General features: G+C 31.3%; 4 protein-coding genes across 6 annotated transcripts; 2 read left to right on the forward strand and 2 right to left on the reverse strand.

The window, feature by feature from the left end:
• Positions 1 to 110: 110 nt before the first annotated feature.
• Positions 111 to 1,922, reverse strand: LOC105680489 (coatomer subunit epsilon). The gene is made up of 3 exons (XM_012383164.3): positions 1,761 to 1,922; positions 1,073 to 1,561; positions 111 to 1,003 (listed from the first exon to the last, which is right to left on the reverse strand). The coding sequence occupies exons 1-3, from the start codon at positions 1,890 to 1,892 to the stop codon at positions 695 to 697; spliced, it is 930 nt and encodes a 309-aa protein (XP_012238587.1). The 5' UTR covers positions 1,893 to 1,922; the 3' UTR covers positions 111 to 694.
• Positions 1,745 to 3,699, forward strand: LOC100746887 (syntaxin-18). 3 transcript variants are annotated; one of them, XM_024366151.2, is made up of 2 exons: positions 1,745 to 1,877; positions 2,424 to 3,699. In XM_024366151.2, the coding sequence occupies exon 2, from the start codon at positions 2,696 to 2,698 to the stop codon at positions 3,665 to 3,667; it is 972 nt and encodes a 323-aa protein (XP_024221919.1). In that variant the 5' UTR covers positions 1,745 to 1,877; positions 2,424 to 2,695; the 3' UTR covers positions 3,668 to 3,699. The 3 variants fall into 3 exon arrangements, with proteins under 3 accessions (XP_024221919.1, XP_003487872.1, XP_003487871.1); XM_003487824.4 differs by having other exon boundaries at positions 1,876 to 2,010; XM_003487823.4 differs by lacking the exon at positions 1,745 to 1,877 and adding an exon at positions 2,050 to 2,356.
• Positions 3,700 to 3,910: 211 nt separating this feature from the next.
• Positions 3,911 to 10,240, reverse strand: LOC100746532. The gene is made up of 4 exons (XM_012383163.3): positions 9,887 to 10,240; positions 5,885 to 9,622; positions 5,596 to 5,809; positions 3,911 to 5,506 (listed from the first exon to the last, which is right to left on the reverse strand). The coding sequence occupies exons 2-4, from the start codon at positions 9,593 to 9,595 to the stop codon at positions 5,304 to 5,306; spliced, it is 4,128 nt and encodes a 1,375-aa protein (XP_012238586.1). The 5' UTR covers positions 9,596 to 9,622; positions 9,887 to 10,240; the 3' UTR covers positions 3,911 to 5,303.
• Positions 10,241 to 10,427: 187 nt separating this feature from the next.
• Positions 10,428 to 10,877, forward strand: LOC100747084. Its single transcript, XM_003487825.4, has 2 exons — positions 10,428 to 10,588; positions 10,685 to 10,877. Exons 1-2 carry the CDS (start codon positions 10,498 to 10,500, stop codon positions 10,810 to 10,812), a joined length of 219 nt encoding a protein of 72 aa, XP_003487873.1. The 5' UTR covers positions 10,428 to 10,497; the 3' UTR covers positions 10,813 to 10,877.
• Positions 10,878 to 11,058: the final 181 nt, after the last annotated feature.

Below are 11,058 nucleotides of genomic sequence, written 5' to 3' on the forward strand. Positions count from 1 at the left end.
CATAAGAATTTGCAATTTACTTATAACACTTACAAAGTGTTCAGAAAAATATGAATTTGCATAAACATTTGTAATCTACTTATAATAAGAAGGAAAATAGTAGCAAATTCATTTAGTTGAATGTATATTTCATGCTTCTTTTTGTTATCAGTATACCCATATATGGAATAAGTCGTTATACTGTAATAATATATGAGATGAAATTTGTATTAACACATACATTCTCGTTTAATGTATGTCAAAATGCATGCAAATTGAAATTTTATCTGATATTTGTTTCATAGATTTGTCTTATAACTGTAATATAAAATGGCAGCCATATTGTTAATTCTTATAAATATTTTATTGAGAGAGTGGATGAAGAGTAGATACCTAATTATATTTCTTTTATACGTCTTCTTAATTATATATGTAAAAATTGTAAATAGTTTCGTTCATCTATCTTTTTTATTTGCCAATTACTGTAAAAATTTCATGCAAAAGTGAAATACCTCGTATAAAATCACTAAACTGAAAAAAAGTAAATGAATACTCCTCTACAGAGAACAAGGACTCGAATTCACGTAGAAGTGCGTTTTACCCTGCAATAGCACTCTAACCTCATAGCACTTTGCATCTAGAATTTGTATTATTACATTGTTTTCGATACTTCTGTTTAAACCTTAATTCATAAAATGCTATGATTCGGTATGATTTAGGTGGATGAAGAATACTGTTTCCTGAGCCTTTGAAATTCTATCTCTTTCTGTAAATACTCTTTAACAAATGGATGTTCCAAATGTGAATCTTTCAGTTGACTCAAATAACGATTAGCAACTTCAGGCGGTTTTCCCATATGCTGAGAAAGGACAATCATATTGATTAAAGTGTCTGGATTGTTACTATCTTTGTCCAAAGATTCTTGCAAAGCTGTTTCAGCTTCTTCGTATTTAGCTAGCCCAATGAAACAAGTAGCTTGACCATTTAATAGCATACTCGTACTGGAATGTTTGTCTATCATATCCTAAAATCATAATACATTAATAAATTGCCTTCTGATTGAACATTTCATACAATACATATATGATCGTACTTGAAATATGTAATAAGCATCTTGTAACTTATCTCCGCCACTGCTTATATTTAGCCATGCCTGTGCTAGTTGTGTCAGAGTGGCATCGTCATCCTTCTCCTGCATAGTTAGCAACTCTTTCTTTGCGAGATCTAACCGATCCATTTTTAAGTAAATCTGTAGCGTTAGGGCTAGACATTCTAAGTGATCTACATTACGAAGTATCCTAAGTGCCGCCTCTAAGTTCTTTTCGTGATAGTAGATGGTTGCAGCAACGATTAGGAAGTTATGATTATCGTAATCAGCGCGGTTGGTCGCTTGTTGCAATTCGGTAACAATCGCCTCTCTGCGAGCAGGATTCGCAAAATAATCCGCCAACATTTTCAGTGGTTGCAAATCAGGAGGGGAAGAATTATTAATTTCATCTAGCACAACACGGAATTTTCGTTGCGCTATGTACGCACGATAGAGGAACACATCTCGTTCCATCGTCACCTCTGGCGAAGATGACTATAAAAACAAAAAATGATATTAACATTCTATTTTAAGTAACTAGAATTTATTTTTAACATGCATGAATAAAGATTAGATTAACATCATGGAAATAAAGAGTAAAATAGTTCGTTTTGATGGTATTGGAAAAAATACCTTTAATAAAGAGAAGAAACAAGGATATCGTTTGAAGGAAATGTACTTTGAACAAACAAACCTTTATTTTTTGTGCTTCGTTGATACATTGCTGATAGTTTCCAATATAAAAGTGATTTTTCACGTCGAAAAGTTCGTCGACGTCTGCTTGCTGCTGACGTGCCATCTTGTCATTTCGGTAATACTGTTTCATTCAGCTACGTGTTCCGGTTTTCAAAAATCGTGTACTGCAATACCGACTACTTCATTCCATGAGAATAATTCAATTTTATATATTTTTTCAATTTGATCATTTTTTTACAAATTTTAAGGTTAGTCTTTTCTTTTAACTTAGATGACTTAATTCAAGTATACATTCTTCGATTTTAAATACAGTTTCGTGCATTAATGATTAAATTTAATATTTTCTGTTTATCATATCCTTAACATATTTTCTGGAATGTCTGTTTTTAAACGTCGTAAAAAATTGTAAAATAGAATATATGCAAATATATTAATTGTATCGTATACAAACGATTGTGTATACAAATTATAAATCATTATTTCAAAAGTCATAATACAATTTGTTTCGTCATTAAAGTAGTAAATGAGACAATTGTAATGGCTTCATTATAGTATTATACGCCTATATATATTAAGTTATTTATCGCATTAATAGTACATTCTTTTTTGATTGTTTAAGCGATGTCATTTTCCGTATTTTTAAGATCTTTTTTATTTTTAGGTTAAGCATTGTGATATTTTACAGCATAATGCAATGAACTTTATAAAGTAAGGTAAACAATTTTATTGGGATATGAGACGACATTTTCATATATAAATTTTATAAAGTATTATACATACCAATTCCTGTATGATCCAAAAATTACAATTAGTTTTATTTTAAACTTTATCTTCTTCTATTGAATGCTATAAAGCTGCTATTGGTGAATGTAAAATAAGATATTCTTTTTTTTACCAAATATATGAAAAAGTTCATTTAAACAACAATTAAAAATGGATGTTAGTACACTATTTAAAGTAAGCGTGCAAACTGTTAGTCTTCGTAACAAAGCATTAGGAATTAATGATAATACACGGAACCTAAAAAAGGCAAAGAATAAAAGTGCCTTTTTTATTAAAGCCCAAGGTGTTGTTGCACAAATTTCCAAATTACGTGAATTCCTATTGGAGAACCGTAAAGCATACCTAAACTTTTCAAACTATTTGTCAAATGTACCAAGCATGTCAGATGGAGATCGTGATAAAATCGATATTGGTGCACAAAAAATAATGAGTACCTGTTCCCAATTAATCAAGGATTTAAGAAGAGAAATAGCAGGTTCTGAAGTTTCTCCACAAAACTTAGAACACAGAGAAATTATGTTGTTATTAATTGAGGATTACTTAAAGAATGTTTGTAAGATTTACTCAGAACAAAAAGCAATACAAGTAAAAAGAGCGATAGAGGTAAGAAAAATTGCCAAACTAGAGTTGGATACAAAGCCTATCAAACAGATACAACCTAAAGTGGAAAAACCTAGCTTAAACATAAATGAAGCTGAGGATAAGGAAAGTAAAATTGACTCTAATAAATCTAGTGCTATGAAAATACAAGAAATGAATGGTGATGTAAATGCACTGATGTATGAAGAAAAAATATCGCCTGAAGATATACAGACCTTAGAGGCAGAAAACAAGCAACTATATAATGAACTTAACACATTAACGGAAGAAGTGAAACAAATAGAAAGTAAAGTTGTACATATAGCAGAACTTCAAGAAATATTCACAGAAAAGGTATTGGATCAAGACAAGGACTTAGATCGTTTAATGACGAATGTCGTTGGTTCGACGGAAAATGTAAAAGATGCTAATGAGCAAATTAGACAAGCGATTCAAAGGAATGCGGGGCTTCGAGTGTGGATTCTTTTCTTTCTTCTAGTTATGTCATTCTCTCTGTTATTTCTCGATTGGTATAATCCTTAAAATAAAGAAGTGAATGTGTTATTTTATTACAATTGTTTGTACATATTCCTGAAGGTCGTTTTACTATATGTGAAATATTAATATGCATAATACTTATATGTCCTACTAGATTGTTAATGAAAATGAACAAAATATTTGCCAAAATATGTCTGTATTTTATCCCCAAACATTTTACATAATAGCTACATCTTACATAATAAAATTTATAGTATATATTTACTTATATATACACATTCGCACATGTGCAACTTCCGCATACAATTTCTTTTCTTTTTTTGTTGCTGTCCTATTGATATTTGGTTTAACAGAAAGTCATTCTGTAAATTAATGAAAGTATCGCAAACGCTCATATAAGATACATTTTCTTGTACCTTTTATCACTTAAAGATCATTTATGCTATCTTACTTTAAGGTATTCAGAGGCAACCTGCTTGATATTTGTTTTTTTACTGAACATATACCCGCTATGAATAAGTAATAAGAGTTCTATAAATTCCTTACTGATGGGATATATATCCAGTACATAAAAAGTGTAATGTAAATAGGTTTTACGATCTGTCACTATAATTTTATGTAAAAAAATATTTACAGGATACACCACCCATTATTAACTTTGATTTACAGAGTTATTTTAATATTTGCTGTGAATTTCCCAAATAAAAACTAATAAACTCAAATTAGAATCGCGTCTTAATACAAAAGTAATTCTTATAGCAAACTGCCTATTTCCTGATAACGCAAAGTTTGTTTTGTTTTTTAGAAACAAATAATTACCTATGTAAATATGAGGAGAAAATTGCTCTTGAAATATAATAATAATTCGTGTATAATTAAATGCGTTGTTTGATTATAGTGAATGAGCTAATATGGAAAAACAATATCCAGTTATTTACAACATTAATGTAAATATGAATTATTATTAGATTTCTAGTTATATTATATTTGTATATCTTTTTGCCTCTCGCAAAACGATACTTAAAACAATCTTGTCAGCATAAAAAATCTTGATGTAAATGAAATAATAATATGGAATCGCATAAATTGCGATTATAAATTAATTATGGAATATTTTTTAAAATTTGTTTGTTTACAATTCATTTGCTTTTTGTTTTCTTTTTTTACAAAAATCATTTTTGATTTAGAATTTGATTTATACAAAATGTTACAAAATTCTAACTCTACCTTTTTTTTAAAGTGATAAACAATACGGTGTAATAAGCATATATAAGTTCTGTATAATAAGAAATCACAAAAAGAGAAATCTTTACACCAAATATTCATACAGTATACAGTGTTATTATATAAAACATGTTTCAATATTTTTGAACATAAACTAACTTTACATAACATATTTCATTTAAGGAATCATACTTAACTATCTTAATTTAATTCTTCTATCAGACACCTATCAAAAGATTTTTAACATTGGAAAACTACTAAAATAGTAGTTTTAAAGTAGTAGTACTTTGCAATTGATAAATGTATAAACAAATAGATGTGCTTTAAAGTGTCTGACAACGAGAAAAATAATATTTTCCATTTATCAGAACAATACAGTAAAAGTAAGAGATTTTTGTAATTTACAAAAACAGGATCTCACCTGCTTCCGAGATTATAGATGTAATTTCTTGATCATTTAATGTACCAAATTTTTTTTATAATTATATTTATAACGAACACTTGCATCATACGGACAAAATTTCCCTTCTATCAAACATTGGACAATCCATGTTGTAGAAAGTAATGGAATTTGTAGTTTATTAGCCTTCTCCGCTGCCCAGGATGGGCACAAACTATTTGTAAGAACTACAGTTCCCTGTACAAAATTTTCCATTACATCTAAAAATTTATAAAAAGTCTTATTTAGTATTAATGCTTAATATTATATTTTCAATTCACAAAGTTTTCATCATAAAAAATTTTCATACCTGCTTTGTCCGCTAATATAATAACAGCACCTGCGTTTTCACAAATTTGGCGCCAAAATGGAGCAAATTGTTTTTCAGACTCTACAACTGGAATTATCACAACAACCTGAGTCAATGGTTTGTTGCTTTGTCTTTGGAACATTTCGATATATGAATTTTTATCTAAGCTCCATCCCGCTGGTAATCCATCTTCTGCTGGATTTACAAATTTTCCCTGTAAAATACGATAATTATAAGCTACAAAAAATAATAAATTTTTGTATAAGAGTACTAGAATTACAGTACTTACCTCCTGACAACATCTTATTATCCAATTATGATTATAAGCAGGTATACCAACCGAAAGACACAACAGACTCTTCGCAGTTGTGTTTGGCACGTTCGTTATTAGTTTTGTATTTTTGTACTCATCTTGTGGGATTTCACTGAAGTCAGTGTAGACTTTTCCGCCACCTGCCACTATTTGCTTGTTTAATCTATCTCTTATAAAAGGCTTTTTTGACCATTCTATCTCATCTTCGGTTCCTGGATCTGAATCTTTATCATCTTGAAATCGATCGATAGTTTCTACGGATGCACAGGTAAGAAGGAAAGACATGCCTTTAAACAGATTCGAATCTGCACGAGGAATTGGACCAAACATTGCAATGGTTTCTTCATCGTCTACTTTTTTTTTACTTCTCGATTTGCTTTTAATTCGATTTTGTGGTCCTTTTACAACTTGCTCATACGGGGTTCCAATTATTTCGGGTTGTACTCCAATAGAAAAGACTTCATCCTTTACAGAAACATTAGAGTCGCTGGAAACGCCATCACTTTCAAAGGGTACCTTCTTCTCTCTTTTAATCGAAGATGTTACACCCGATACAGATGGTTCTACTTCAATTTTGTTTGTAGGAGTCTGAATTAGTTTAGATTTAGGAGTAGAAAAACTGGGAGTGGCGATTCGTTTCGAACGTCTTTTTCCATCAACCATATTATCTAATGTTATTTGCCCTAAATGCTTTGGCGTAGATGGAAGACTCTTATTCCCCAAATTGATTTCCTCTTTCAACACTTGAGCCTGATCAGCTGATAAAGAAAGATCCTTGATTTGAACTTCTAGCTTTTCTCCTTCGTCTGTCTCTACTGTGTAATATACTTCGTTATTTACAATCTCAACATTGATGATTATACCGCACGATCCATAATCGTAATTCTTGGTAGCGGCATACACGGATAGACCCTCTTTCAAAACTTTCGGTATCGGTATAACAAAGTCTTCTATAAGTACTTTATTTTTTCCATCATAGAAGTTTACCTTATATTTCGTCTTTATTTTATCGATAACTGTACCGGGATAATAATTATTGTCCGACCATTTAGCGAATACATCCTTACCAATTAATTCATCTATCATATGCGATTCGGATTTTGTTGAAACATTTATAGTGCTCGATATATTATCCGTATGTTCCGTTTTATTCTTTTTTCTATTCGGTGTATTAATGTTCTCTGCGAGATTTAATACCTTTGAAATCTTGTTCACTCCATTCGACTGATTATCTGACTTAATGCTTTTACTTCTTGGCCTCTTTACTGCTTTGCTCTTCTTTGTGCTTTTAGGAGTTTGTAACTGAACTATGTCTTTTGACACTTCTGGCGTAGAAGATCGAATCTTTTGTAAGTGGTCGTCTATCCTCTCGTTGCTAACATTGTATGCATCAACGCCAGTGAGTTCAGTATTTGCAAAGTTTAAAATAGTTGTTGTAAGAAGGTGACTGTTTTGCCATTCTTTGCTTAGACGTTCGTACGCTTCGTCTATTGCGTGTTTATCATTCAGCGAATGAATATCTTGGCCGTGTCTTTTCGCATGTTTCGCCGGTACTCTCGGTAACGAGAAATGTGTACTATCTCTTATCGCAAGCTTGGCTGCCAGTGAAGCGGCACTAGATGCAGAACTTAAGCTGATCGTTGAAGCAAATGAAAGTCTAGAAGGATTCAGTTGATATAATTGCGGGTTGCTGTTTACTGATCCAGGAGATATTTCCTTATTGTCATTTCCAGAAATGTCTGCCAATGAAGCAGATGTATCATTGTTTTTCTGTCTGGTTAAAGTGGACTCTGTAGCAACAGTCTCACATTGCACACCAATGATTTCTTTACTTAGAAATTCCTTTGTACCTTCATCAATATGTAATAAACATTTCATTTTAACATACATACCAATTTCTTTTTCCATTTGTAAGGCTTTTGTGATAGAACTACTGTGAATCGAGTTTGACTTACTTTTATCATCTACTATAAAAACCTCAGGCTCATTATCACTTACACTTAATAAGTCAACATGATCGCTGTCTTTAAGTATAGAAATTGATTTAATTTGTTTGTTTATATTATGTAGGGATGTGGAAATGTTATCTGCTTTGTCAAGAATTGGCATATCGTTAAACGTGTCTGATTGTAAACTAGCCGTACTGTCGGTATCGCATTTTTTTGATTCACTACTTCCATTTACCAATTTACCACTGGATTTAACCGAATCAAGGGATGATTCTTTGACATTTTCCACCGATTTATAACTAAATTCGCTACTATTTTTACTGTCGTAACAACTTTTGTATATTGTATCAGACTTTGTATTATCTAGGACACTCTTACTCTCGGCTTTCCCATCAGAATCTTCTTGAGACGAATCTAATATTATCTTCTCTCCATCCTCATCAATTTCTACTAATTCTTTGGATCTCGGCTTAGCTTCGTGAACAGTAGTTTTATCATATATAAGTTCTATGCTCATTCGCGATTTGGATATGCTCCCAGAACACATGTTAGAGTGAGATTCACATACTTCTTTAGACATTGATATTTCTTGAACATTGCTACTGTTTTCTTCTGAACTGATTTTTCTTTTAGGTTCAATACCATTTTCCTTATCTTCTGCTTTCTCACTGTATGTTACCTTACTATCTTTTGCTTCAATTGCTCTAATGCTATCTGTATTTTTATTACTGAAATCCGATTTTAATTTCTCAACTGCAACAGTTTTTAGGGAAGATGTACAGTCCCTCTCGTTTGTTTGAACCTGTATTACTCTATTTTCATTAGACTGTGATACATTTTTTACCTCTGATGTCTCTTCATTAAGGTCTCTCTTATTAATAGCTTGATGTAGTTTTGATGTATCATTAAAATTTTTGTTCTTATCTATTTCATAATCTTTCATTTCCAATTCAGGGTGGTTTTCATCTCTATCTCTTTCTTTACATGATATTGACAATTCTACCATTTCTTTCATGTTGTCATCTTCTCCAACATCCTGAGTTTCTGCAATTATAATATTTGTGTTAGAGCAATTTTTAGGAAATTCATGATGGGAATCGTCAGATTTAAACGAATTCCAACTTTCTTCTTCTTCCTGTACTAGTTTCTCAGGCACTGATACATCTTCCCTAGATGCCGTCCTTAAAATTTTTGTAGGTGGTTCATTAAATGAACCTATTTTACGTTTTAGACTTATTATATTAGCACCACCTTGTTTCTTAGATGGTGAAGATGCTTCGGATGGTGTGCAATGTATTATTTCTTCATTTTCATCATCAGAAAATTTTTCTTTATTTTCTAAAGTACTACTTTCATCAATCTCTTTCTCCTCTTCTTTTTCACATGGCTCTATGTTATGTTTTTCCTTCTCCTTCATAACTTCAACGTCTTGCGTATCTTCTACTTTTATATCATCATTCTGTACATCAAGCTTTGCTATATGCTCAGCCGTTAGTTTTATTTCATTCAAAGTTGATTCTGTGTTACCACCAGAGACAAAAGATAATGTTTTTTCATCTTTTGTATTTTCTAAATTTCGTTGCGATTCATCATCGCTTGTATCTATTAGATGAAAATCTTGACTTTCATTCAAACTATTGGCTTCACTAGATACCAAAACCCTGCTCTTTTCAAAACTTTCAGAACATATATCTTGATTTTCCATTGTACTATTTTCTATCTTTTCTATTTCTGACATATTTTTTACTCTTTTTTTACTAACATACTGGAATTAAAAACATATCAATGAAAATTTATTAATTTAATTCCCCTTATGGATAACTCTTAAAGTTATGTTTTTTAAAACGAATAAATTCAAATTGCTAATTCATAAAAATCGAGATAAAGCATAAAAAAAGATCGAAGCGAAATTCAAGGACACCCTATATATCAATACGGTGTTTACAACGAGAATAGAAGGTTACGGCGGGAACATCATGTGATCACGAAAATTTCTCGGAAATCTCAAGTTATAAAAAGTGAAACGTACCACAATTGATTACGCACAATGAGGCGTATTTTTTCAATTGAATTATTTGTACCTCCTTGTCAAAATATTACATTTGCCGTCGAAGATAAATATGTTCGCCGGCCGTCGGAAGCGGGAGCTCATGTATTCCTTCTGCCCGCTACTTTCACACTTGCCCTTTCTAACCTTGTACCTCGTACTCGTCTTGATCACGCACTTCTTTTTATTACTAGTCTCAAAAATTACATTAATAAACCGGTCTCCCATAGAAAATACCACGAAAACTCCACTTTTTAGACACAAAGCAATACAGGCCATAAAACGCCATCGCCACTTTTAGTAATCATAGATTATGTAATTCTAGATTTGCAGGGTTTCGCGGCTAGGTAACAAGGCACATTTACGAATTGACCAATTGCGTCGCCTCTTACGAGCGGCGTAATGTATATTATACCGTATAATCGCTATTCGTGGACGAATTTCCTTCTGACCAATCAGAACGCGTGACTAGGATTAACGTGACCATCTTTGATTTCAATTACTACGACTAGAGTGGTCAGAATAATTAATTCGTAATATTTCTTGTTTTAAAAGAAAAGAGATATTAGTTACAAATTTTTATTTCTGAAATAATGTCGGATGATAATGTAAATATTATCCAGGAAATAAATAAATTAAATTTGGAGTTAAAAAAGAAATTGGAAGTAGTCTCAAAATGGAGAGGTATATTCTAATACTAGAGAGGACATTTCCTATTTGCTAATATATTAATTATTTCTATAATAAAAAGAGTCTTTTTAACATCTTTTTCACTTTTAGTCGAATGTGCTCAATTGCAACTAGAATTTCTGAAGTTGTACACTCCAGAATGTCTTGAAATTTTCGAATCGCTTAAACAAATGACTGACATGAGTATCGATACGAATACTAAGTTTAATGATCCTTAGTTATTAAAAAATACCTTCTTATTAATGTACCATCACGATTTTCAATAAACAATATGAGACAATTATTTTGAAATATATTTATTACATTTGAATATAGGACTGACACATAGAATGTATTTCTGGTTTTGATAACATAAAGACAGACATAGATATACATACGTTGATCTTTTATCCGACGAAATATAAATTTACACTAGAATAGAATCATGGTGTACCTTTTTAAACTTTATTAAATATCTTTTAATA

Source organism: Bombus impatiens, unplaced genomic scaffold (assembly GCF_000188095.3).
Source record: "Bombus impatiens unplaced genomic scaffold, BIMP_2.2 scf_0203, whole genome shotgun sequence".
NCBI lineage: Eukaryota > Metazoa > Arthropoda > Insecta > Hymenoptera > Apidae > Bombus > Bombus impatiens.